The 22,417-nt window shown below is 46.7% G+C and overlaps 1 protein-coding gene across 2 annotated transcripts; it reads left to right on the top strand.

Annotated features, from left to right (window-relative positions):
* The first annotated feature begins 7,482 nt into the window (after window positions 1-7,482).
* On the top strand, window positions 7,483-17,590 carry LOC311114679 (C-type lectin lectoxin-Thr1-like). 2 transcript variants are annotated; one of them, XM_084189920.1, is made up of 6 exons: window positions 7,483-7,605; window positions 13,911-14,010; window positions 15,415-15,539; window positions 15,895-16,044; window positions 16,366-16,474; window positions 17,195-17,590. In XM_084189920.1, the coding sequence occupies exons 1-6, from the start codon at window positions 7,561-7,563 to the stop codon at window positions 17,335-17,337; spliced, it is 672 nt and encodes a 223-aa protein (XP_084046046.1). In that variant the 5' UTR covers window positions 7,483-7,560; the 3' UTR covers window positions 17,338-17,590. The 2 variants fall into 2 exon arrangements, with proteins under 2 accessions (XP_084046046.1, XP_084046047.1); XM_084189921.1 differs by lacking the exon at window positions 7,483-7,605 and adding an exon at window positions 13,620-13,696.
* Window positions 17,591-22,417: the final 4,827 nt, after the last annotated feature.

Here is a 22,417-nt window from a genome sequence, read left to right as displayed (position 1 = left end):
GATGTCTTCACTATTATTCTACAATGTAGAAAATAGTAAAAATAAAGAAAAATCCTGGAATGAGTAGGTGTGTCCAACCTTTTGACTGGTACTATAAATATTAGGAAGAGCAATGTCGGAATGGCATTGATTGGAATACAGTAGAATACAGTATATACATATGAAATGAGTAAAACAGTATGTAAACATTATTAAAGTGACCTGTGATTCCAAGTCTATGTACATAGTAAAGCAGCCTCTAAGGTGCAGGGTTGAGTAACTGGGTGGTAGCCGGCTAGTGACAGTAACGAAGTTCAGGGCAGGGTACTGGGTGGAGGCCATCTAGTGATGCCTATTTAACAGTCTGATGGCCTTGAGATAGAAACTGTTTTTCAGTCTCTCAGCCCCAGCTTTGATGCACCTGTACTGACCTCGCCTTCTGGATAGGGGGGTGAACAGGCCGTGGCTCGGGTGGTTGATGTTCTTGATTATATTTTTTCCCTTCCTGTGACATCGGGTGCTGTAGGTGTCCTGGAGGGCAGACAGTGTGCCCCCGGTGATGCGTTGGGCAGACCGCACCACCCACTGGAGAGCCCTGCGGTTGCGGGCGGTGCAGTTGCCGTACCAGGCAGTGATACAGCCCGACATGATGCTCTCAATGGTGCATCTGTAAAAGTTTGTGTGGGTCTTAGGGGCCAAGCAGAACACTGCCTGACTGACCATACTTTGTGGATCACCATAAAATACACACACACTTCAGTTCTAAACAGATGCAGTTTGACAGACTGACACACACATTGTATAGATATCCGACAGCCTCTCTGACACACACACGCGTCCAGCCACAGTTGATCCAGATCAGTGGGTTACACCCAGACCTGTTTCCAGAGATCCAGAAAACACAGTGGATCTATGTGGTCCTCTGTAGCTCAATTGGTAGAGCACGGCGCTTGTAACGCCAGGGTAGTGGGTTCGATCCCCGGGACCACCCATACGTAAAAATGTATGCACACATGACTGTAAGTCGCTTTGGATAAAAGCGTCTGCTAAATGGCGTAGTATTATCTATATTGAATATATCTATACTGCATAAATATAGAATGGGACTTGGATGAATGGGACAAATAAACAGCAGGAAACCAGAACCAGGTCTGTGTGGAGCACTGTCATAATAAGCTCAGTTCACCCACAGAGAGAAGCACCTTCAGTCTCCTGTACCAGCAGCCAGACCATACCCTGGGGCACATTCAATAGGGAAATGTTGTGGAAATGTGCAGAAAGAAATTAAATGAATAGAGTTGACATGATTCTTTATTCTGCTTGTCAGAGAGGAATGTTTGTTCTACATACCATATTTCTATCTGAACGTTCCACAACGCTGTGCCCCTGCTGAACGCAGCCACCACCATGCATGAAAATGTGAAGTGGTACTCAGTGATGTATTGTGTTGGATTTGCCCCAAACATAACGCTTTGTATTCAGGACATGAAGTCTATTAATTTGGCAATTCTTTAGCAGTTTTACTTTAGTGCCTTATTACAAACAGGATGTATATTTTGGAATCGTTTTATTCTATACAGGCTTTCTTCTTTTCACTCTGTCTTTTAGTTTTGTTGGATTCTAGCTTGAAATATACTTACTCATGTTACCATACTAAAACTTATTGATTACTTTACATGTATAAGGAATGTATATATTAGGGGTCAAGGAAGGGTAAGGAGGAACTAGGTGTGTGGAAAGTTACTGTGAGAGAAAAGGGAAACAGAGTATGTGACCCAGTTCTGTCGAGTATGGTGAACAGGAGGTCACTGATAAACATCACGGAGAAGGGACCAGATAAACAGGAACTGCTAGCAGACTGCTCGACCGCGAAGACCACAGCGCAACATTTAGGCAGTAGGGCTACAGATCTGAAATGTTACAGCCCTAATCTCATCTTGACATATAAATGACTGTTTGATCATGTGCTTGCAGCTAAGACACCCAGTGGGGTGAATAAACTTGGTTTGAGCTTTTTCTAGTTGTCCGGTTGAGTCTTTACTCTGTTTGTTCAGAACCTAACAGTTTACTATTGTGGAGTAGCTACAATGATGTTGATCCATCCTCAGTTTTCTTCTATCACAGACATTAAACTCTGTAACTGTTTTAAAGTCACAATTGGCCTCATGGCAAAATCCCTGAGCAGTTTCCTTCCTCTCCGGGAACTGAGTTAGGAAGGACGTCTGTATCTTTGTTTCACGACTTCCTCCGAAGCTACCTCCTCTCCTTGTTCGGGCAGGCTTCGGCGTTCGTCGTCACCGGCCTTCTAGCCACTGCCGCTCCTCATCTCATCATTCCATTTATTTTGTCTTGTTTTTACACACACCTGGTTTCAATTCCCCTCATCAGTACCTGTATAAGTGTTCCCTCTTCCCCCTTGTCTTTGTGTGTGATTGTTTATTGTGGAGTTTAGTTTAGCTCGGTGGAGCGCTTGTATTTGTATTGCCGGGATATTCACTGTGTGCCTTGTTGTTTCCAGTGCGCTGTATATTTCCGCACTGGAGTGTTTGACGCATTGCTGCGTACCGCTGTGTCAACGGAATAAACCTGTTATTCTGTGATTTACCCTCCTGTGCCTGACTCCTTCAAATCACATCATCACACTTTGTGGTGACTGGGTGTATTGATACACCACCCAACTTCACCATGCTCAAGGGGATATTCAATGTCTGTTTAGAATTGTTGTACCCATCTACCAATAGGTGCTCTTTGCGAGGAATTGGAAAACCTTCCTGGTCTTTGTGGTTGAATCTGTGTTTGAAATTCACTGCTCGACTGAGGAATCGTATAGGTATGTGTGTGGTACAGAGATGAGGTAGCCATTCAAAAATCATATTAAACAATGTTATTGCACACAGAGTGAGTGCATACAGCTTATTATGTGACTTGTTAAGTACATTTTTACTACTGAACTTACTTAGGCTTGCCATAACAAAGGGGTTGAATCCTTATTGACTCAAGTGATTTCAGCTTTTCATTTTGTATTAATTTGCACAAAAACATTCTGAAAACATAATTCCACTTTGACATTATGGGGTATTGTCTGTAGGCCAGAGACACAAAATCTCAATTTAATCCATTTTAAATTCAGGCTGTACCACAACAACATGTGGAAAAAGTCAAGGGGTGTGAATACTTTCTGAAGGCACTGCAGGTGGGAAAGCATGCAGGCTGTCGCCAATTTATCAATGCACAATTTGCCTAAATAGGTAATGGAAACACTTCAACCACTTCATGTTTATTCGACACTAGTTTATTTACATTTTTTGAGTGTGACGTCATTACGTCCAGCTGTTTATATCGAGACAAGGCAATTAGTCAAATCTATTTTCTATGCAAACTTTCTAAATGTCGACAAATCACTGGACAAGTTAATGGAAACATAGCTATTGTTACAACGAGGAGATACTTTCTTTATTGTACAGTAGCCGGTACAATGTAATGACTTTGTTGTGAAATGAGCTTGTGAGCACCTGAAAGAGTAGAGACACGCATTCACTTTGTTATTTCTCAGGTAATTTTGGACGTTTGCACATTGTAGCGAGCAGGGTTGTCTGGACCACACTTTAGTTGGAAGTTGCTAGAATATTTCAACATGACATTTACATTTACGTCATTTAGCAGACGCTCTTATCCAGAGCGACTTACAAATTGGTGCATTCACCTTTTTGGGGGGGGGGGGGGGTAAGGGGGGGTTAGAATGATTACTTTATCCTATCCCAGGTGTTCCTTAAAGAGGTGGGGTTTCAAATGTCTCCGGAAGGTGGTGAGTGACTCCGCTGTCCTGGCGTCGTGAGGGAGCTTGTTCCACCATTGGGGTGCCAGAGCAGCGAACAGTTTTGACTGGGCTGAGCGGAAACTGTGCTTCAGCAGAGGTAGGGGAGCCAGCAGGCCAGAGGTGGATGAACGCAATGCCCTCGTTTGGGTGTAGGGACTGATCAGAGCCTGAAGGTACGGAGGTGCCGTTCCCCTCACAGCTCCGTAGGCAAGCACCATGGTCTTGTAGCAGATGCGAGCTTCAACTGGAAGCCAGTGTAGTGTGCGGAGGAGCGGGGTGACGTGAGAGAACTTGGGAAGGTTGAACACCAGACGGGCTGCGGCATTCTGGATGAGTTGTAGGGGTTTAATGGCACAGGCAGGGAGCCCAGCCAACAGCGAGTTGCAGTAATCCAGACGGGAGATAACAAGTGCCTGGATTAGGACCTGTGCCGCTTCCTGTGTAAGGCAGGGTCGTACTCTCCGAATGTTGTAGAGCATGAACCTACAGGATTGGGTCACCGCCTTGATGTTAGCAGAGAACGACAGGGTGTTGTCCAGGGTCACGCCAAGGCTCTTCGCACTCTGGGAGGAGGACACAACGGAGTTGTCAACCGTGATGGCGAGATCATGGAACGGGCAGTCCTTCCCCGGGAGGAAGAGCAGCTCCGTCTTGCCAAGGTTCAGCTTGAGGTGGTGATCCGTCATCCATACTGATATGTCTGCCAGACATGCAGAGATGCGATTCGCCACCTGGTTATCAGAAGGGGGAAAGGAGAAGATTAGTTGTGTGTCGTCTGCGTAGCAATGATAGGAGAGGCCATGTGAGGATATGACAGAGCCAAGTGACTTGGTGTATAGCGAGAATAGGAGAGGGCCTAGAACTGAGCCCTGGGGGACACCAGTGGTGAGAGCACGTGGTGCGGAGACAGCTTCTCGCCACACCACTTGGTAGGAGCGACCGGTCAGGTAGGATGCGATCCAAGAGTGAGCCGCGCCGGAGATGCCCAGCTCGGAGAGGGTGGAGAGGAGGATTTGATGGTTCACAGTATCAAAGGCAGCAGACAGGTCTAGAAGGACAAGAGCAGAGGAGAGAGAGTTAGCTTTAGCAGTGCGGAGAGCCTCCGTGACACAGAGAAGAGCAGTCTCAGTTGAATGACCAGTCTTGAAACCTGACTGGTTTGGATCAAGAAGGTCATTCTGAGAGAGATAGCAAGAGAGTTGGCTAAAGACGGCACGCTCAATAGTTTTGGAGAGAAAATAAAAAAGGGATACTGGTCTGTAGTTGTTGACATCAGAGGGATCGAGTGTTGGTTTTTTGAGAAGGGGTGCAACTCTCGCTCTCTTGAAGACGAAAGGGACATAGCCAGCGGTCAAGGATGAGTTGATCAGCGAGGTGAGGTAAGGGAGAAGGTCACCGGAGATGGTCTGGAGAAGAGAGGAGGGGATAGGGTCAAGCGGGCAGGTTGTTGGGCGGCCGGCCGTCACAAGTCGCAAGATTTTATCTGGAGAGAGAGGGGAGAAAGAAGTCAAAGCATAGGGTAGAGCAGTGTCATTTGACTTAACAAACGAGGATCGGATGTCGTCAACCTTCTTTTCAAAATGGTTGACGAAGTCATCCACAGAGAGGGAGGAGGGGGGAGGGGGAGGAGGATTCAGCAGGGAGGAGAAGGTGGCAAAGAGCTTCCTAGGGTTAGAGGCAGATGCTTGGAATTTAGAGTGGTAGAAAGTGGCCTTAGCAGCAGAAACAGATGAAGAAAATGTAGAGAGGAGGGAGTGAAAAGATGCCAGGTCCACAGGGAGTCTAGTTTTCCTCCATTTCCGCTCGGCTGCCCAGAGCCCTGTTCTGTGAGCTCGCAATGAGTCATCAAGCCACGGAGCTGGAGGGGAGGACCGAGCCGTCCGGGAGGATAGGGGACATAGAGAGTCAAAGGATGCAGAAAGGGAGGAGAGGAGGGTTGAGGAGGCAGAATCAGGAGATTGGAGGGAGAAGGCTTGAGCAGAGGGAAAAGATGATAGGATGGAAGAGGAGAGAGTAGCGGGAGAGAGAGAGTGAAGGTTGCGACGGCACATTACCATCTGAGTAGGGGTAAAGTGAGTAGTGTTGGAGGAGAGCGAGAGAGAAAAGGATACAAAGTAGTGGTCGGAGACATGGAGGGGAGTTGCAGTGAGATTAGTAGAAGAACAGCATCTAGTAAAGATGAGGTCAAGTGCCTTGTGAGTAGGGGGGGATGGTGAGAGGGTGAGGTCAAAAGAGGAGAGGAGTGGAAAGAAGGAGGCAGAGAGAAATGAGTCAAAGGTAGACGTAGGGAGGTTGAAGTCCCCCAGAACTGTGAGGGGTGAGCCATCCTCAGGAAAGGAACTTATCAAGGCGTCAAGCTCATTGATGAACTCTCTAAGGGAACCTGGAGGGTGATAGATGACAAGGATATTAAGCTTAAATGGGCTAGTGACTGTGACAGCATGGAATTCAAATGAGGAGATAGACAGATGGGTCAGGGGAAAAATAGAGAATGTCCATTTGGGAGAGATGAGGATTCCTATGCCACCACCCCGCTGACCAGATGCTCTCGGGGTATGCGAGAACACATGGTCAGACGAGGAGAGAGCAGTAGGAGTAGCAGTGTTTTCAGTGGTAATCCATGTTTCCGTCAGCGCCAAGAAGTCGAGGGACTGGAGGGTAGCATAGGCTGAGATGAACTCTGCCTTGTTGTCAGCAGAACGGCAGTTCCAGAGGCTTCCTGAGACCTGGAACTCCACGTGGGTGGTGCGTGCAGGGACCACCAGGTTAGAGAGGCAGCAGCCACGCGGTGTGAGGCGTTTGTATAGCCTGTGTGGAGAGGAGAGAACAGGGATAGACAGGCAGTTGACAGGCTGCAGAAAATGGCTACAATAATGCAAAGGAGATCGGAATGAAATGAACTAAACATCTGGGAAAGGAGAGAGCAGGGCCTCCCTCACCACAACACCCAAATATAACTCTCCCAACTTCCAACGTCTTATGTAATAGCGCTGGCCTATAATACATTTCTTAACAGAGCTAATGTTTACTTGTAGAGGCCGACAGTGTCATTTTAGAATACTATACCAGCAACGAGTTTGTAAACCCAGAGTCGCATCATGAGACTTCTGAGAATGCTTGCGAAACAGACCAAGCAGACCATGACAGGGTTTGCGGTTTGAGAAGTCAATGAGGTAACTGAAAAATGGTTCCTTAGTTGTTAATTTTTTCAATCTAAAGGCACAACCTAGAGTCGAGCCAATGTCTTCAGTATTTGAACATGTTATTACTCCAACCTTGTGAAACTGACAAGTTTTCATTTGTCAAAACAACTTTATTTAGAAGGAGTGCCTTTGATTTGACGGCCTGCACATGCGCAGTTCGGCACAAGACCACCATTAGTCTCCATTACATTTTTGTATGCATAAGCTTAGCTAACCAACATCGCCATGGCATCGCCTACAATCGTTATCTGCATTTTAATAGAAGAGGCAAAATGCTTCTAGACTGGAGTAAAAATAGTCTCTCTCTCTCTCTCTCTCTCTCTCTCTCTCTCTCTCTCTCTCTCTCTCTCTCTCTCTCTCTCTCTCTCTCTCAACTTGTAGTTTTCTGCAGAGACCAACAAGGAGCTCTACAACAAAGAGGAACCGCTTGACAAATGGGAGGCCGAGGTCTTTGCCAAAATACAAGCTGATTATCTCTATCGATAGACAGACAGGCTGGCGGACTCGGGCGTGTGCGCACACACAAATCTAATCAAATCAACTGAATAAACTGAGAACTGGATGAGCTCAGTTCGAGACTATCCTGCCAATGGGACATTAAAAACGGTAATATCTTAAGTTTCAATGAGTTGTGGCTGAACGACCACACGGATAATATGCAGTTGGCTGGGTTTTCCATGCATCGGCAAGAAAGAACAGCTACCTCCAGTTAGATGAGGTGTAGTGGTGTGTGTCTTTTTGTCAATACAGTGTGGGAAAAAAGTATTTAGTCAGCCACCAATTGTGCAAGTTCTCCCACTTAAAAAGATGAGAGAGGCCTGTAATTTTCATCATAGGTACACGTCAACTATGACAGACAAATTGAGAAAATAAATCCAGAAAATCACATTGTAGGATTTTTAATGAATTTATTAGCAAATTATGGCGGAAAATAAGTATTTGGTCACCTACAAACAAGCAAGATTTCTGGCTCTCACAGACCTGTAACTTCTTCTTTAAGAGGCTCCTCTGTCCTCCACTCGTTACCTGTATTAATGGCACCTGTTTGAACTTGTTATCAGTATAAAAGACACCTGTCCACAACCTCAAACAGTCACACTCCAAACTCCACTATGGCCAAGACCAACGAGCTGTCAAAGGACACCAGAAACAAAATTGTAGACCTGCACCAGGCTGGGAAGACTGAATCTGCAATAGGTAAGCAGCTTGGTTTGAAGAAATCAACTGTGGGAGCAATTATTAGGAAATGGAAGACATACAAGACCACTGATAATCTCCCTCGATCTGGGGCTCCACGCAAGATCTCACCCGTGGGGTCAAAATGATCACAAGAACGGTGAGCAAAAATCCCAGAACCACACGGGGGCCAGGGACTCAAATCAAACCGCCAGGGACTCAAATCCTGTAGTGCCAGACGTGTCCCCCTGCTTAAGCCAGTACATGTCCAGGCCCGTCTGAAGTTTGCTAGAGTGCATTTGGATGATCCAGAAGAGGATTGGGAGAATGTCATATGGTCAGATGAAACCAAAATAGAACTTTTTGGTAAAAACTCAACTCGTCGTGTTTGGAGGACAAAGAATGCTGAGTTGCATCCAAAGAACACCATACCTACTGTGAAGCATGGGGGTGGAAACATCATGCTTTGGGGCTGTTTTTCTGCAAAGGGACCAGGACGACTGATCCGTGTAAAGGAAAGAATGAATGGGGCCATGTATCGTGAGATTTTGAATGAAAACCTCCTTCCATCAGCAAGGGCATTGAAGATGAAATGTGGCCGGGTCTTTCAGCATGACAATGATCCCAAACACACCGCCCGGGCAACGAAGGAGTGGCTTCGTAAGAAGCATTTCAAGGTCCTGGAGTGGCCTAGCCAGTCTCCAGATCTCAACCCCATAGAAAATCTTTGGAGGGAGTTGAAAGTCTGTGTTGCCCAGCGACAGCCCCAAAACATCACTGCTCTAGAGGAGATCTACATGGAGGAATGGGCCAAAATACCAGCAACAGTGTGTGAAAACCTTGTGAAGACTTACAGAAAACGTTTGACCTGTGTCATTGCCAACAAAGGGTATATAACAAAGTATTGAGAAACTTTTGTTATTGACCAAATACTTATTTTCCACCATAATTTGCTAATAAATCCATTAAAACTCCTACAATGTGATTTTCTGGATTTATTTTCTTCATTTTGTCTGTCATAGTTGACGTGTACCTATGATGAAAATTACAGGCCTCTCTCATCTTTTTAAGTGGGAGAACTTGCACAATTGGTGGCTGACTAAATACTTTTTTTCCCCACTGTAACAGCTGGTGCGCATAGTCTAATATTAATGAATTCTCAAGGTATTGCTCGCCTGAGGTAGAGTACCTCATGATAAGCTGTGGACCACACTATCTACCAATCTATCTATATTTTTCGTAGCTGTCTATTTACCACTAGAAACCGATGCTGGCACTAAAACCGCACTCAAGGAGCTGTATAAGTCCATAAGCAAACAAGAAAATGCTCATCCAGAAGCGGCCCTCCTAGTGGCCGGGGACTTTAATGCAGGCAAACTTAAATCCGTTTTACCTAATTTATACCAGCATATCACATGTGCAACCAGAGGGAAAAAAACTCTGGACCACCTTTACTCCACACACATAGACATGTACAAAGTTCTCCCTCACCCTCCATTTGGCAAATCTGAAAATAATTATATGTATATATATCCTTATTCCTGCTTACAATTAAAATCAAAAGCAGGAAGTACCAGTGACTCGCTTAATACGGAAGTGGTCAGATGACGCGGATGCTACGCTACAGGACTGTTTTGCTAGCACAGACTGGAATGTGTTCCGGGATTCATCCAATGGCATTGAGGAGTATACCACCTCAGTCACCGGTTTCATCAATAAGTGCATCGACAATGTCGTCCCGACAGTGACCATACGTACATATCCCAACCAGAAGCCATGGATTACAGGCAACATCCGCACTGAGCCAAAGGCTAGAGCTGCCGCTTTCAAGGAACGGGACACAATGCCACTATGCCCTCAGATGAACCATCAAACAGGCAAAGCGTTAATACAGGACTAAGATTGAATGCTACTACACTGGCTCTAACGCTCGTCAGATGTGGCAGGGCTTGCAAACTATTATGGACTACAAAGGGAAACCCAGCCGCGAGCTGACCAGTGACGCAAGCCTACCAGATGGGCTAAATGCCTTTTATGCTCACTTCGAGGCAAGCAACACTGAAGCATGCATGAGAGCACCAGCTGTTCCAGACAACTGTGTGATCACGCTCTCCATAGTCGATGTGAGCAAGAACTTTAAATAGGTCAACATTCACAAGGCCGTGGGACCAGACGGATTACCAGGACGTGCACTCAGAGCATCTGCGGACCAACTGGCAAGTGTCTTTACTGACATTTTCAACCTCTCCCTGACCGAGTCTGTAATACCTACATGTTTCAAGCAGACCACCATAGTCCCTGTGCCAAGGAACGCAAAGGTAACCTGCCTAAATGACTACCGCCCCATAGCACTCACGTCGGTAGCCATGAAGTGCTTTGAAAGGCTGGTCATGACTCACATCAACAACATCCTCCCGGAAACCCTAGACCCACTCCAAATCGCATACCACCCCAAAAGATCCACAGATGACGCAATCTCAATTGCACTCCACACTGCCCTATCCCACCTGGACAAAAGGAACATCTATTTGAGAATGCTGTTCATTGTTCAACACCATAGTGCCCACAAAGCTCATCACTAAGCTAAGGACCCTGGGACTAAACACATCCATCTGCAACTGGATCCTGGACTTCCTGAAGGGCCGCCCCCAGATGTTAAGGGTAGGCAACAACACATCTGCCACGCTGATCCTCAACACGGGGGACCCTCATGGGTTGCGTGCTTAGTCCCCTCCTGTACTCCCTGTTCACCCACGACTGCGTGGCCAAGCATGACTCGAACACCATCATTAAGTTTGCTGACGACACAACGGTGGTAGGCCTGTTCACCGACAACGAGGAGACAGCCTATAGGGAGAAGGTCAGAGACCTGGCAGTGTGGTGCCAGGCCAACAACCTCTCCCTCAACGTCAGCAAGACAAAGAAGCTGATCATTGACTACAAGAAAAGGAGGGCCGAACACGCCCCCATTCACATCGACGGGGCTGTAGTGGAGCGGGTCGAGAGCTTCAAGTTCATTGGTGTCCACATCACCAACAAACTATCATGGTCCAAACACACCAAGACAGTTGTGAAGAGGGCACGCCAACGCCTATTCCACATCAGGAGACTGAAAAGATTTGGCAAGGGTCCCAAATCCATAAAAAGTTCTACAGCTGCACCATAGAGAGCATCCTGAGCCGTTGCATCACCACCTGGTATGGCAACTGCTCAGCATCCGACCGTAAGGCACTACAGAGGGTAGTGCGTATGGCCCAATACATCACTGGGGCCAAGCTTCCTACCATCCAAGACCTCTTTACTAGGCGGTGTCAGAGGAAGGCCCAAAAAATTGTCAAAGATTCTAGTCACCCAAGTTATAGACTGTTCTCTCTGCTACCGCATGGCAAGCAGTGCCAGAGCGCCAAGTCTAGGTCCAAAAGCCTCCTCAACAGCTTCTACCCCAAAGCCATAAGACTGCTGAACAATTAATCAAATGGCCACCCAGACTATTTGCATTGATCGCCCCCTTTGTTTTTACACTGCTGCTACTCGCTGTTTATTATCTATGCATAGTCACTTTACCCCTACCTACATGTACAAATTACCTCAATTACCTCAACCAACCTGTCACGATCGTCACACAACCTGTACCCCCGCACATTGACTTATACCGGTACCCCCTGTATATAGCCTCGTTATTGTTATTTTATTGTATTACTTTAATATTTTTATTGTAGTTTATTTAGTAAATATTTTCTTAACTCTATTTTCTTAAAACTGCATTGTTGGTTAGGGGCTTGTAAGTAAGCATTTCATGGCAAGGTCTACACCTGTTGTATTCCACGCATGTGACAAATACCATTTGATTTGATTTGATTTGAAATCACATTTGTTGGTCACATACACATATTTTTCTGATTCTATTGCGGGTGTAGCGAAATGCTTGTGTTCCTAGCTCCAGCAGTGCAGTAGTATCTAACAATTCACAACAATAAAAACAAATCTCAAAGTAAAACAATGGAATTAAGAAATATATAAATATTAAGACGAGCAATGTTGGAGTGGCATTCATTAGAATACAGTAGAATACAGTATATACATATGAAATGAGTAAAACATTCTGTAAACATTATTAAAGTGACCAGTGTTTCATTATTAAAGTAATCAGTGATTCCATGTCTATGTACATAGGTGCAGGGTTGAGTAACCGGGTGGTAGCCGGCTATTGACAGTGACTAATTTCAGGGCAGAGTACTGGGTGGAGGCCGGCTAGTGATGGCTATTTAACAGTCTGATGGCCTTGAGTTAGAAGCTGTTTTTCAGTCTCTCGGTCCCAGCTTTGATGCACCTGTACTGACTTCTCCTTCTGGATGATAGCGGGGTGAACAGGCCATAGCACGGGTGGTTGATGTTCTTGATGATCTTTTTTCCCTTCCTGTGACATCGGGTGCTGTAGGTTTCCTGGAGGGCAGGCAGTGTTCCCCCGGTGATGCGTTGGGCAGACCGCACCACCTTCTGGAGAGCCCTGCAGTTGCCGGCGGTGTGGTTGCCGTACCAGGCGGTGATACAGCCCGACATGATGCTCTCAATGGTGCATCTGTAAAAGTTTGTGAGGGTCTTAGGGGCCAAGCAGAACACTGCCTGACCGACCATACTTTTCAGATCACCATAAAACACACACACACACACATTTCGGTTCTAAACAGATGCAGTTTGATAGACTGACACACACATTGTGTAGATATTCGACAGCCTCTCTGACACACACACGCGTCCAGCCAAACAGTTGATCCAGATCAGTGGGTTACACCCAGACCTGTTTCCAGAGATCCAGACAGCACCGTTTTCCTATATTGCATATATCTACACTGCAAAAATATTGAATGGGACAAATAAACGGCAGGAAGCCACAGCTCTCCAGAACCAGGTCTGTGTGGACCACTGTCATAATAAGCTCAGTCCAGTGTTTCTTCTTGAACCGTTCCTGGGTGCTTTTTTATGTGTTCTTGGGGTCGTTGTCCTACTGGATACCCACTACCTTCAACGGAGACCTAGTTTTTGGACACAGGGCTGAACACTGCACTCCAAAACCCCTTGATAATCTGCTGATTTCATGATGCCTTGCACATGTTGAAGGCCTCCAGTAACAGAGGCAGCAAAGCAACCCCACAGTATTATCGAAACTCTCCCATGTTTGATTGTAGGGAGGGTGTTCTTTTCTTTGAATTCTTAATTTTGTCATACATTACTGTAGTTATACTTGGGATATAGAGTTGTTTTGTTGTTGAAAAGACCAAGGGGGACAATATATTAGGCTGCAAATGTACTCAGGGATTGCACATACTTTCTTGACAAAACCAGAGGGTTTGCAACTTTTCATGAGTAAGAGGTTGAGACATCAGAAAAGAGGAAATACAAAGGAGATTAAGAGGTATGGAATAAGTATATAAGGAGGCAGAGCTGAGTGAAAGAGAGCATATGAGGCGAGGAGAAGAAGCAAGAATATAGGAAAAAGACGTTGACATTTCCATACACCAAGGTAAAACCAAAATATTCGATTCTGTAATGAGAAAATGCACCTCTTCTCCAATGTTATTCCACCTCTTTCTGTTTGCTTTCTCCTTTGTCTCTATATTATCTGTATTTCTCATTGTCTCTGAGTGTGCCGGAGTCTGGTCACGTGCCCCCACAGGTCAGAACTCCCGGTCTCCTTTAAAAATATATGTATAATAACTTTGCTCTTTTCCCAACAGTTGAAGAGAAGTGAAGATCCCATGATGAAGGTTCTACCCATTCTGGCCATGATGCTACTCGGGGCGTCTGCCATGGTGCTCAATGGCCTAAACTCCACTGGTACAGTAGCCTGCCCTCATCATCTCAACACCACAGTGACTGATGTAGATTCTCTCAATAGAAGATATATTTTGAGGGCCGGTTACTCTGACCCAGATTAAGCCTAGTACTGGACTGAAAAGCATGATCAAATGAGAATCTTCATGTAAAGTTCTGTGTCTGCCCACATAAAAACATATATACTATAGTATACATATAAATACTATAGTTTTCACTGTACCGTTTTTGCTGATTTTAATGTAGTATTTACAGTTAATTATGGTATAAATACTGTGTAAATTATAACTGTAGTCAAATCTGTCGATGTGCCCTTGAGCAAGGCACTTAACCCTAATTGCTCCTGTAAGTCGCTCTGGATAAGAGCGTCTGCTAAATGACTAAAATGTAAATGTATATACTTGTCACGCCCTGACTCAGGGGACGCTTAAATGTTGAGTCAGGGTGTGTATATTCTTTGTTGTGCGTTTTCTATGTTTGTGTTCTAGTATGTGTAGTTCTATGTTGGCCGGTGTGGTTCCCAATCAGAGGCAGCTGTCGCTCGTTGTTTCTGATTGGGGACCATACTTAAGCAGCCTATTGGCACTGTCTAGTTGTGGGATCTTGTTCCTTGTAAGGTATGTTGTGTGTGCTACCTTGGACTTCACGTTTTGTATCGTTTAGTCGAGTGTTTATTACGTTAATAAACATGTACGTATATCATGCTGCGCCTTGGTCTGTCCCGTCATTAAACAAGCGTGACAATACTACAGTACTTACTGCAGTCTTTTTGTGGATATTACTGTAGTATTTGTTTTATTATCTTTGACATAGAAGTCGAGGCTTTCTCCTTCAGGAAACCTACTGGAGAAATACTAAGAGCTAATTTTCCATAGCCTATAGGTAGGTCTGAAAAGACCCCAGCGCTTCAGCTCTTTTCTATAATCTGTAGGAAACACAATTTAAGGTCTATACTTGGCATGTCGGTTTCTCACCTATGGGTGGAACAAATTGCGATATGGGCGAGGGGAATGGGCAGGGTATATGCAAATAAGATACTGTAGTATTTACTATAGTTTTAAAAAATGTAGTGTTTTTGCAGACTGTAGTGTTTTTGCGGAAATTACTGTAATATTTACTACTGTGTTTTTGTGTGGATAATACTGTAGTATTTACCATAGTATTCTACAGTATACTACAACATTCTATAGTAAGTACTACAAATGGCCGTGGGATACTACAGTGTGTAGTATAGTATTCTACAGTATGCTACAGTTTACTATGGAATTCTATAGTAAGTACTGTAATATTCTTTAGTTAACTGGAGTATTTTCCCATGTGGGTGGGAAACCAGCCCTGAGAGTATATGGACGGAGCCTCTCATATCCGTCCTTCTAATCTCTCCCTTGTTCTCCCCTTTTCTTTAAGAACCTAAGCGGGTTTCTGGGAAGTTCAAGAACTTTCTCCCATGTCCTGGCCATTCTACCTGGTATGAACTGGGGTCCAAATGTGCTAAGCACTTCCAGGAACAATTGGACTTTACATCTGCTGAGGTGAATTCAGACTTCTCTATGGTTTTAGTCTACAGACCCATGTTCTCTCAGTTATTTAACCTTTATTTAGGCAAGAGAGTCCCATTGAGACCAAGGTCTCTTTTCGTTAAAGGTAGAGAAACTGTAGTGTACCTCTTTTTCTCTGCATGATATGCAGAATTATCTAAATTACCATCATAACTAACTCTCAAAGCAGCACTCTAGTTCTGGGTATCTACACTATTGTCTAAACAAGTTTTCAGTGTTGTGCATTAGTGTCTAACCCTAACTCTAAATCTATTATGATGAAGACAACTCTCTATCTTTCGCTTTCTCATTCATTCATTCATTCATTCATTTTCTCTCACACACACAGGCATACTGCCGCTCTCAAAAGGACAAATCTCATCTGATATCAATCCACTCCAGCCAGGAGAACAAGGACGTGGATGTTTTTGCTCAGACTTTCAGCAGAAATTCCCCTCGCATCTGGCTCGGTGGTTTTGCAGTATCCAACCCCAAGCAGGTGACGATTTTAGACTGAATAGGGGCAGTTTCCCAGACAGAGTCTAGTCCTGGACTAAAAATAATTATTGATGGAGATTCTTTATTGAGTCTGCTTTTTAGTCCAGGACTAGGCTTAATCTGTATCCAGGAAACCGCCCATAGTGTTCACCATTTAAATTGATCATCATTATAAAAAAACAGGTGGGCAACCGTGTTCATGCCACCCAACTCCTTCTGTCCTTATGATTGATCGCTGTCTCTCTCTCTTTATCTCTTTCTCTCTGTCTCTCTCTGTCTCTCTCTCTCTCTGTCTCTGTCTCTGTTTCTCCCTCTCTCATAGCCTCACCAATATCTCTGGACTGATGGGTCCAGCATGGACTACTTTTCCTGGCTTCAGAACCCCAAGCAACCATCCGGTGACGGAAATTGCATGGAAATGAACTGGCAGCGTAAGCAAGAGAAAGCAGGGATAATGGGAGGGGAGGGAGGGGGTGAGGGATGGAAGGGAGGAAGGTGGGCAGATAGGGAGGGAGGGAGGGAGTAGGGGGCAAGGGAAAGAGTCGATATGAAAATATTTTGAAATTACATTTGACATTTTAGTCATTTTCCAGAGCGACTTACAATAGCAATTAGGGTTAACTACCTTGCTCAAGGGCACATCAACAGGTTTTTCACCTAGTCAGCTCTGGGATTTGAACCAACGCTCTTCACCGCTAGGCTACCAGCTACACCAAACCCAGTATGCTGATGTATTCCGAATTGTGTTAACTATTGTGGAAAAGGGAGTGGGAGGTTTTTGATTTGAAGTATGACAGATCTCACAAGTTTTGTATTATATAGCTCAGTGGCCATGTGGTTAGAGTGACTGTCCTGAGCTTGGAAGTTTGGGTGTTCGATCCCAGGTTGAGTCATACGAAAAGGGGCCAGATTCCTCTCTGCTTGGCACTCAGCACTAAAGAGAAGGATTGGGGGTAAGGGCCTGCGATAGTCTAGTGTACAGGGGGTGTATTAAACGCTACATCGAAAGCCTCACGCTGCAGAAACAGTAGATAGGCTCCTGCCTTTCTGGCTTGGACAAGACTACTTAGCTACTCATATAGCTCAATACTCTCTAAAAGGGATTAATAATGGATAAAACTAACTTTTTTCATTTTATCTATCCATCTCAGGAAAAGGTGCATGGAATGATAAGCCGTGCAGCCAAACCAATTTCTTTCTGTGTGCCTTCAAACCTGAGGAAAGAGAGGAACTGAATGGAGGAGAAGAAGAAGAGGGGATGGTGGAAAAAGGGAGTGGGGGGTTTATTATTTAAAGTAGATGAAAGATGAGCAGTATAGCAGTATATACTACCTGGCAGATAAACTTTGCATTATAGCTTTCTCAGATATCACGACACCAGGACCCTGTAAAATGTTAGAGAAAACCCACAGCTCAAAGACTAAGCCTTTGTCAGCTAAAAGTTCTCACTATCACAGTCAGTACTGCTTCACTTGTTTGTACTATGAAACATTATGCATTGCTTGAATAGCAAACAAAAAAGGAATAAAAAAATATCTTCATTAATCAATAACCATTGCATGACTTTCTTTTGTTGACCTGGCCTTATTTAGCAATATTTAGCAAGCAGATGGGGTCAAGAAATAACAATACAAATACAGCCTCATTTTATTTATAAATGGACAACCCAGTGGGTTGATTTTACAGATTTAGAACTTAACCTATTACCTTTCCATTCAGTGCCCTGTTTGAGTAGTGCGCCCAAAACAGCGAGCATGCGTGATATTTACTTTGCATGCGCTTTTACACATGCTATTGATCAGAGAGAGAGAGAAGGAGAAAGAGAGAGAGAAAGAGAGAGATGAATCACCCTCTACACAACTGTTGCTTTAATCCTCCTTGAGAGAAAAGGCTTAGTAAAACTACAGGTTGGAGATGTGTCTGCAGCCGTATTGAACAGATATTTTGTAAAAAGGATTGTTATTTTTTATTTGATGACCATATTCTAAATGACCATTTAGCCTACTAAATCTTTTTACAACTAACTTTGAAACGTATTTTCGGCCAAGTCCCTGGATTAATCAGTAGGCTAATAAATTGTAATTGTGTCGTGTGATTTGGACAGAGTCAGGCGCAGGAGGGTAAATCACAGAATAAAGGTTTATTCCGTATATAAGTCGATACAAAGTACAAAGAGCTCCACCGAGCTCATATAACCTCCACAATAAACAATCACACACAAAGACAAGGGGGCAGAGGGAACACTTATGCAGGTACTGATTAGGGGAATTGAAACCAGGTGTGTGTTATAATCAAGACAAAACAAATGGAATAATGAGATGAGATGAGGAGCGGCAGTGGCTAGAAGGCCGGTGACGACGAACGCCGAAGCCTGCCCGAACAAGGAGAGGAGGCAGCTTCGAAGGAAGTCATGACAGTACCCCCCCCCCCCCCCCCCTTGACATGCAGCTCCAGCAGCGCGCCGACACCAGTCTCGGGGACGGCCAGGAGGACGTGGAGCAGGGCAAGCTAGATGGCGACAGTGGAAATCCCGCAACAGGGAGGGATCGAGGATATCCCTCATCGGGAACCAACACCGCTCCTCCGGACCGTACCCCTCCCACTCCACGAAGTAATGAAGGCCCCCCACCCGACGCCTCAAATCCAGGATGGAACGGACGGAGTACGCCGGCACCCCCTCGATATCCAGAGGGGGCGGAGGGACCTCCCGCTGCTCCGATTCCTGGAGAGGACCAGCCACCACCAGCCTGAGGAGAGACAAATGAAACGAGGAGTTAATACGGTAATCGGGAGGGATTAGTAACCGATATGTAACCTTGTTGATTCTCTTCAGGACATTGAACGGCCCCACAAACCTCGGGCTCAGCTTCCGGCAGGGCAGGCAGAGGGGCAGATTCCGGGTCGAGAGCCAGACCCGATCACCCGGTACAAAAACCGGGGCCTCAGTATGGTGGCGGGCAGCGTTGGCCTTCTGGCGACGCAAGGCGCGCTGGAGGTGAACATGAACAGCGTTCCACGTCTCCTCCGTGCACCAAAACCAGTCATCCACCGCAGGAGCTTCGGTCTAGCTCGGATGCCACGGTGCCAGAACCAGCTGATAACCTAAGACACATTGAAAGGGAGTTAGGTTAATGGAGGAGTGGCAAAAAGAGTTATGGGCATATTCGGCCCATGGCAAGAACACAGACCACTCCCCCGGCCGGTCCTGGCAGTATGACCGCAGGAACCTACCCACATCTTGATTCACCCGTTCCACCTGCCCCGGGGACCCCGGTCAGACACTATGTCCTCTGGCACACCGTAGTGCCGGAAAACGTGAGTAAGCAGGGCCTCCACCGTCTGCAGGGCCGTGGGGAGACCGGGCAGAGGAAGGAGGCAGCAGGCTTTTGAAAAGCGGTCCACAATGACCAGGATGGTGGTGTTACCTGAGAGAGGGGAAGATCAGTTAGAAAGTCAATACACAGGTGGGACCATGGCCGTTGTGGAACTGGTAAGGGCTGTAATTTACCCGCTGGGAGGTGCCTAGGTGCCTTACTCTGGACGCACACCGAGCAGGAGGAGACATACACCCTCACGTCCTTAGCCAATGCAGGCCACCAGTATCTTCCGGTCAGGCAGCGCACTGTACGACCGATACCTGGGTGACCAGAGGAGGGAGACGTGTGGGCCCAATAGATCAGACGGTCACGGACAAGAGACGGCACGTACTGCAGCCCAGCTGGACACTGAGGTGGAGATGGCTCCGTGCGTACCGTCCACTCTATGTCCGCGTCCATAATACAGGCGCCACAATGCAGGAGGCCAGGAGTATGGGGGTGTTGTCTATGGGCCTCTCCTCTGTGTCGTACAGTCGTGACAGCGCGTCTGCCTTCATGTTCTTCGTACCCGGGATGTATGACAGAGTAAACCAAAAACCGGGTGAAGAATAGGGCACACCTGGCCTGGCGAGGGATCAGCCTCCTCGCTGCCCGGATGTATTCCAGGTTACGGTGGTCCGTCCAGACGAGGAAAGGGTGTTTCGCGCCCTCGAGCCAGTGCCTCCACAATGTCAGGGCTCTGACTACAGCCAACAGTTCCCGATCACCAACGTCGTAGTTCTGCTCCGCCGGGCTGAGCTTGTTGGAGAAGAAGGCACAGGGGCGGAGCTTGGGTGGCATGCCCAAGCGTTGAGACAGGACAGCGCCTATCCCTACCTCGTATGCATCCACCTCCACTATGAACAGTAGTGATGGATCAGGAAGGGCCAGTACCGGGGCTGAGGTGAACAGAACCCTCAGGTTACTGAAGGCCCTGTCAGCCTTAGCAGACCAGCGGAGCCGGGACGGCCCACCCTTCAACAGAGATGTGATGGGAACTGCGACCTTGCCAAAGCCCCAGATAAACCTCCGATAGTAGTTGGCAAAGCCAATTAAGCGCTGCACCTCCTTTACCGTGGTTGGAGTCGCCAATTACGCACGGCTGAAATGCGATCTCCCTCCATCTCCACACCTGAGGTGGTAATGCGGTATCTGAGGAAGGAGACGGACTGCTGGGAAAACAGACACTTCTCTGCCTTGGCATAAAGGTCATTTTCCAACAGTCGGCCCAGAACTTTGCGAACCAGGGACACATGCTCGGCGCGTGTAGTGGAATACACCAGAATGTAATCGATGTAAACCACTACACCGTGACCAAGCATGTCCCGAAACACCTCGTTCACAAAGGACTGGAAAACGGATGGAGCATTCATCAAACCGTACGGCATCACCAGGTATTCGTAATGCTCCGTGGTTATACTGAATGATGTCTTCCATTCGTCCCCCTCTCGGACACGCACCAGGTTATACGCACTCCGGAGATCTAATTTTGTGAAGAAGCGCGCCCCATGCATTGACTCGATCACAGATGGGATGAGGCGCAGAGGATAACTATAACGTATTGTCCCATTGTTCATTGCTCGGTAATCAATGCACGGGCACCGACCTCCGTCTTTCTTCTTCACAAAAAAGAAACTCGAGGAGGAGGGCGAAGTGGAGGGACGTATGAACCCCTGGCGCAGGGACTTGGAGATGTATGTCTCCATCGCCTCAGTTTCAGCCTGCAACAGGGGATATACATGACTCCTGGGAGGCACAGCGTCTACTCGTAGGTTTATAGCGCAATCCCCCCCGCCCCGATGAGGTGGTATTTTGGTCGCCTGCGTTTTGGAAAACGCTTGCGCCAAATCAAGGTATTCTGGGGAGATTCGCACGGTGGAGGAAGTGTCTGGACTTTCCACCGTGGTTGTACCAATGGAAACAGATAGGCACCTACCCTTACACTCTCACGACCACCATGTCAGAACCCTCTGTGCCATGAAAAGGTGTGGTTGTGCAGTGCTAACCAGGGGAGACCCAACACAACAGGGAAATCGTGGGACAAAATAATAAAAAATGTGACGTGCTCTCTATGGAACCTTTGGGTAACCATCGTCCTGCGCGGTCCTCGTCCCCTGCCTCAGCTGGACCAGACGCTCGCCCGCCTCTCTTCCTTTGGGCGGGTGGTCGATGACTGCCCAGAAGAGGGCGAACTCCCCGTAGTTGTCCAACGCGGTTCCTCCTCCTCTCCAGACCACGTTGGCCCACTCCAGGGCATTCCCCGAGAGCCAGGAGACGAGGGCAGACACCTTCTCCCGCTCCGATGGAGCCGGGCTGATGTTCACGAAGTAGAGGTCCAGCTGCAGGAGGAATCCCTGGCAGCGGGAAGCCGTCCCGTCAAACTCCCTCGGTCGGGATAGATGAATCCCGCGGGTGCTGGAGTGTGGGTGGCCGGATCCGGTTGCTCAGCTGGTTCCGACGGGTCACGTCCCCTCCTCTCCAGGTGTTGGACGACCTGGAGAACCCGATCCATCGCTTCTCCCAAGCTGGCTAGCATCCTGGAATGCTCGTGGACCCTATGCCACGACTCCAGGCATGGGCTCTTCTCCTGCTGACTCCATGGCGGGTGTGTGATTCTGTGGCGTGGGATTTGGACGGAGTCAGAGGCAGGAGGGTAAATCACAGAATAAAGGTTTATTCCGTATATAAGTCGATACCAAGTACAAGGAGCTCCACCGAGCTCATATAACCTCCACAATAAACAATCACACACAAAGACAAGGGGGCAGAGGGAACACTTATACAGGTGTGTGTTATAATCAAGACAAAACAAATGGAATGATGAGATGAGGAGCGGCAGTGGCTAGAAAGCCGGTGACAACAAACACCGAAGCCTGCCCGAACAAGCAGAGGAGGCAGCTTCGGAGGAAGTCATGACAATAATGGTCTAATTTGGTAACCGTTTTATTAGTGGTTGTAGATTAGAATATTGGTTTTTGATAGTTCAGATATTGTGACAGTGACAACACAGTTTTGAAG

This window comes from Coregonus lavaretus, assembly GCF_964263955.1.
Source record: "Coregonus lavaretus genome assembly, contig: HAP1_SCAFFOLD_1160, whole genome shotgun sequence".
In the NCBI taxonomy this organism is placed as follows: Eukaryota; Metazoa; Chordata; class Actinopteri; order Salmoniformes; family Salmonidae; genus Coregonus; species Coregonus lavaretus.
This window is presented reverse-complemented; position numbering and strand designations above follow the sequence as displayed.

What these genes read in the sequence shown, in the direction of transcription:
- LOC311114679 (XM_084189920.1), top strand. Translation starts at nt 7,561, where the DNA reads ATGAGCTCAGTTCGAGACTATCCTGCCAATGGGACATTAAAAACG. An exon ending in TGGACTTTACATCTGCTGAG is followed by an intron (nt 15,540 to 15,894) that starts GTGAATTCAGAC and finishes TCACACACACAG; the next exon opens with GCATACTGCCGCTCTCAAAA. An exon ending in CATGGAAATGAACTGGCAGC is followed by an intron (nt 16,475 to 17,194) that starts GTAAGCAAGAGA and finishes TATCCATCTCAG; the next exon opens with GAAAAGGTGCATGGAATGAT.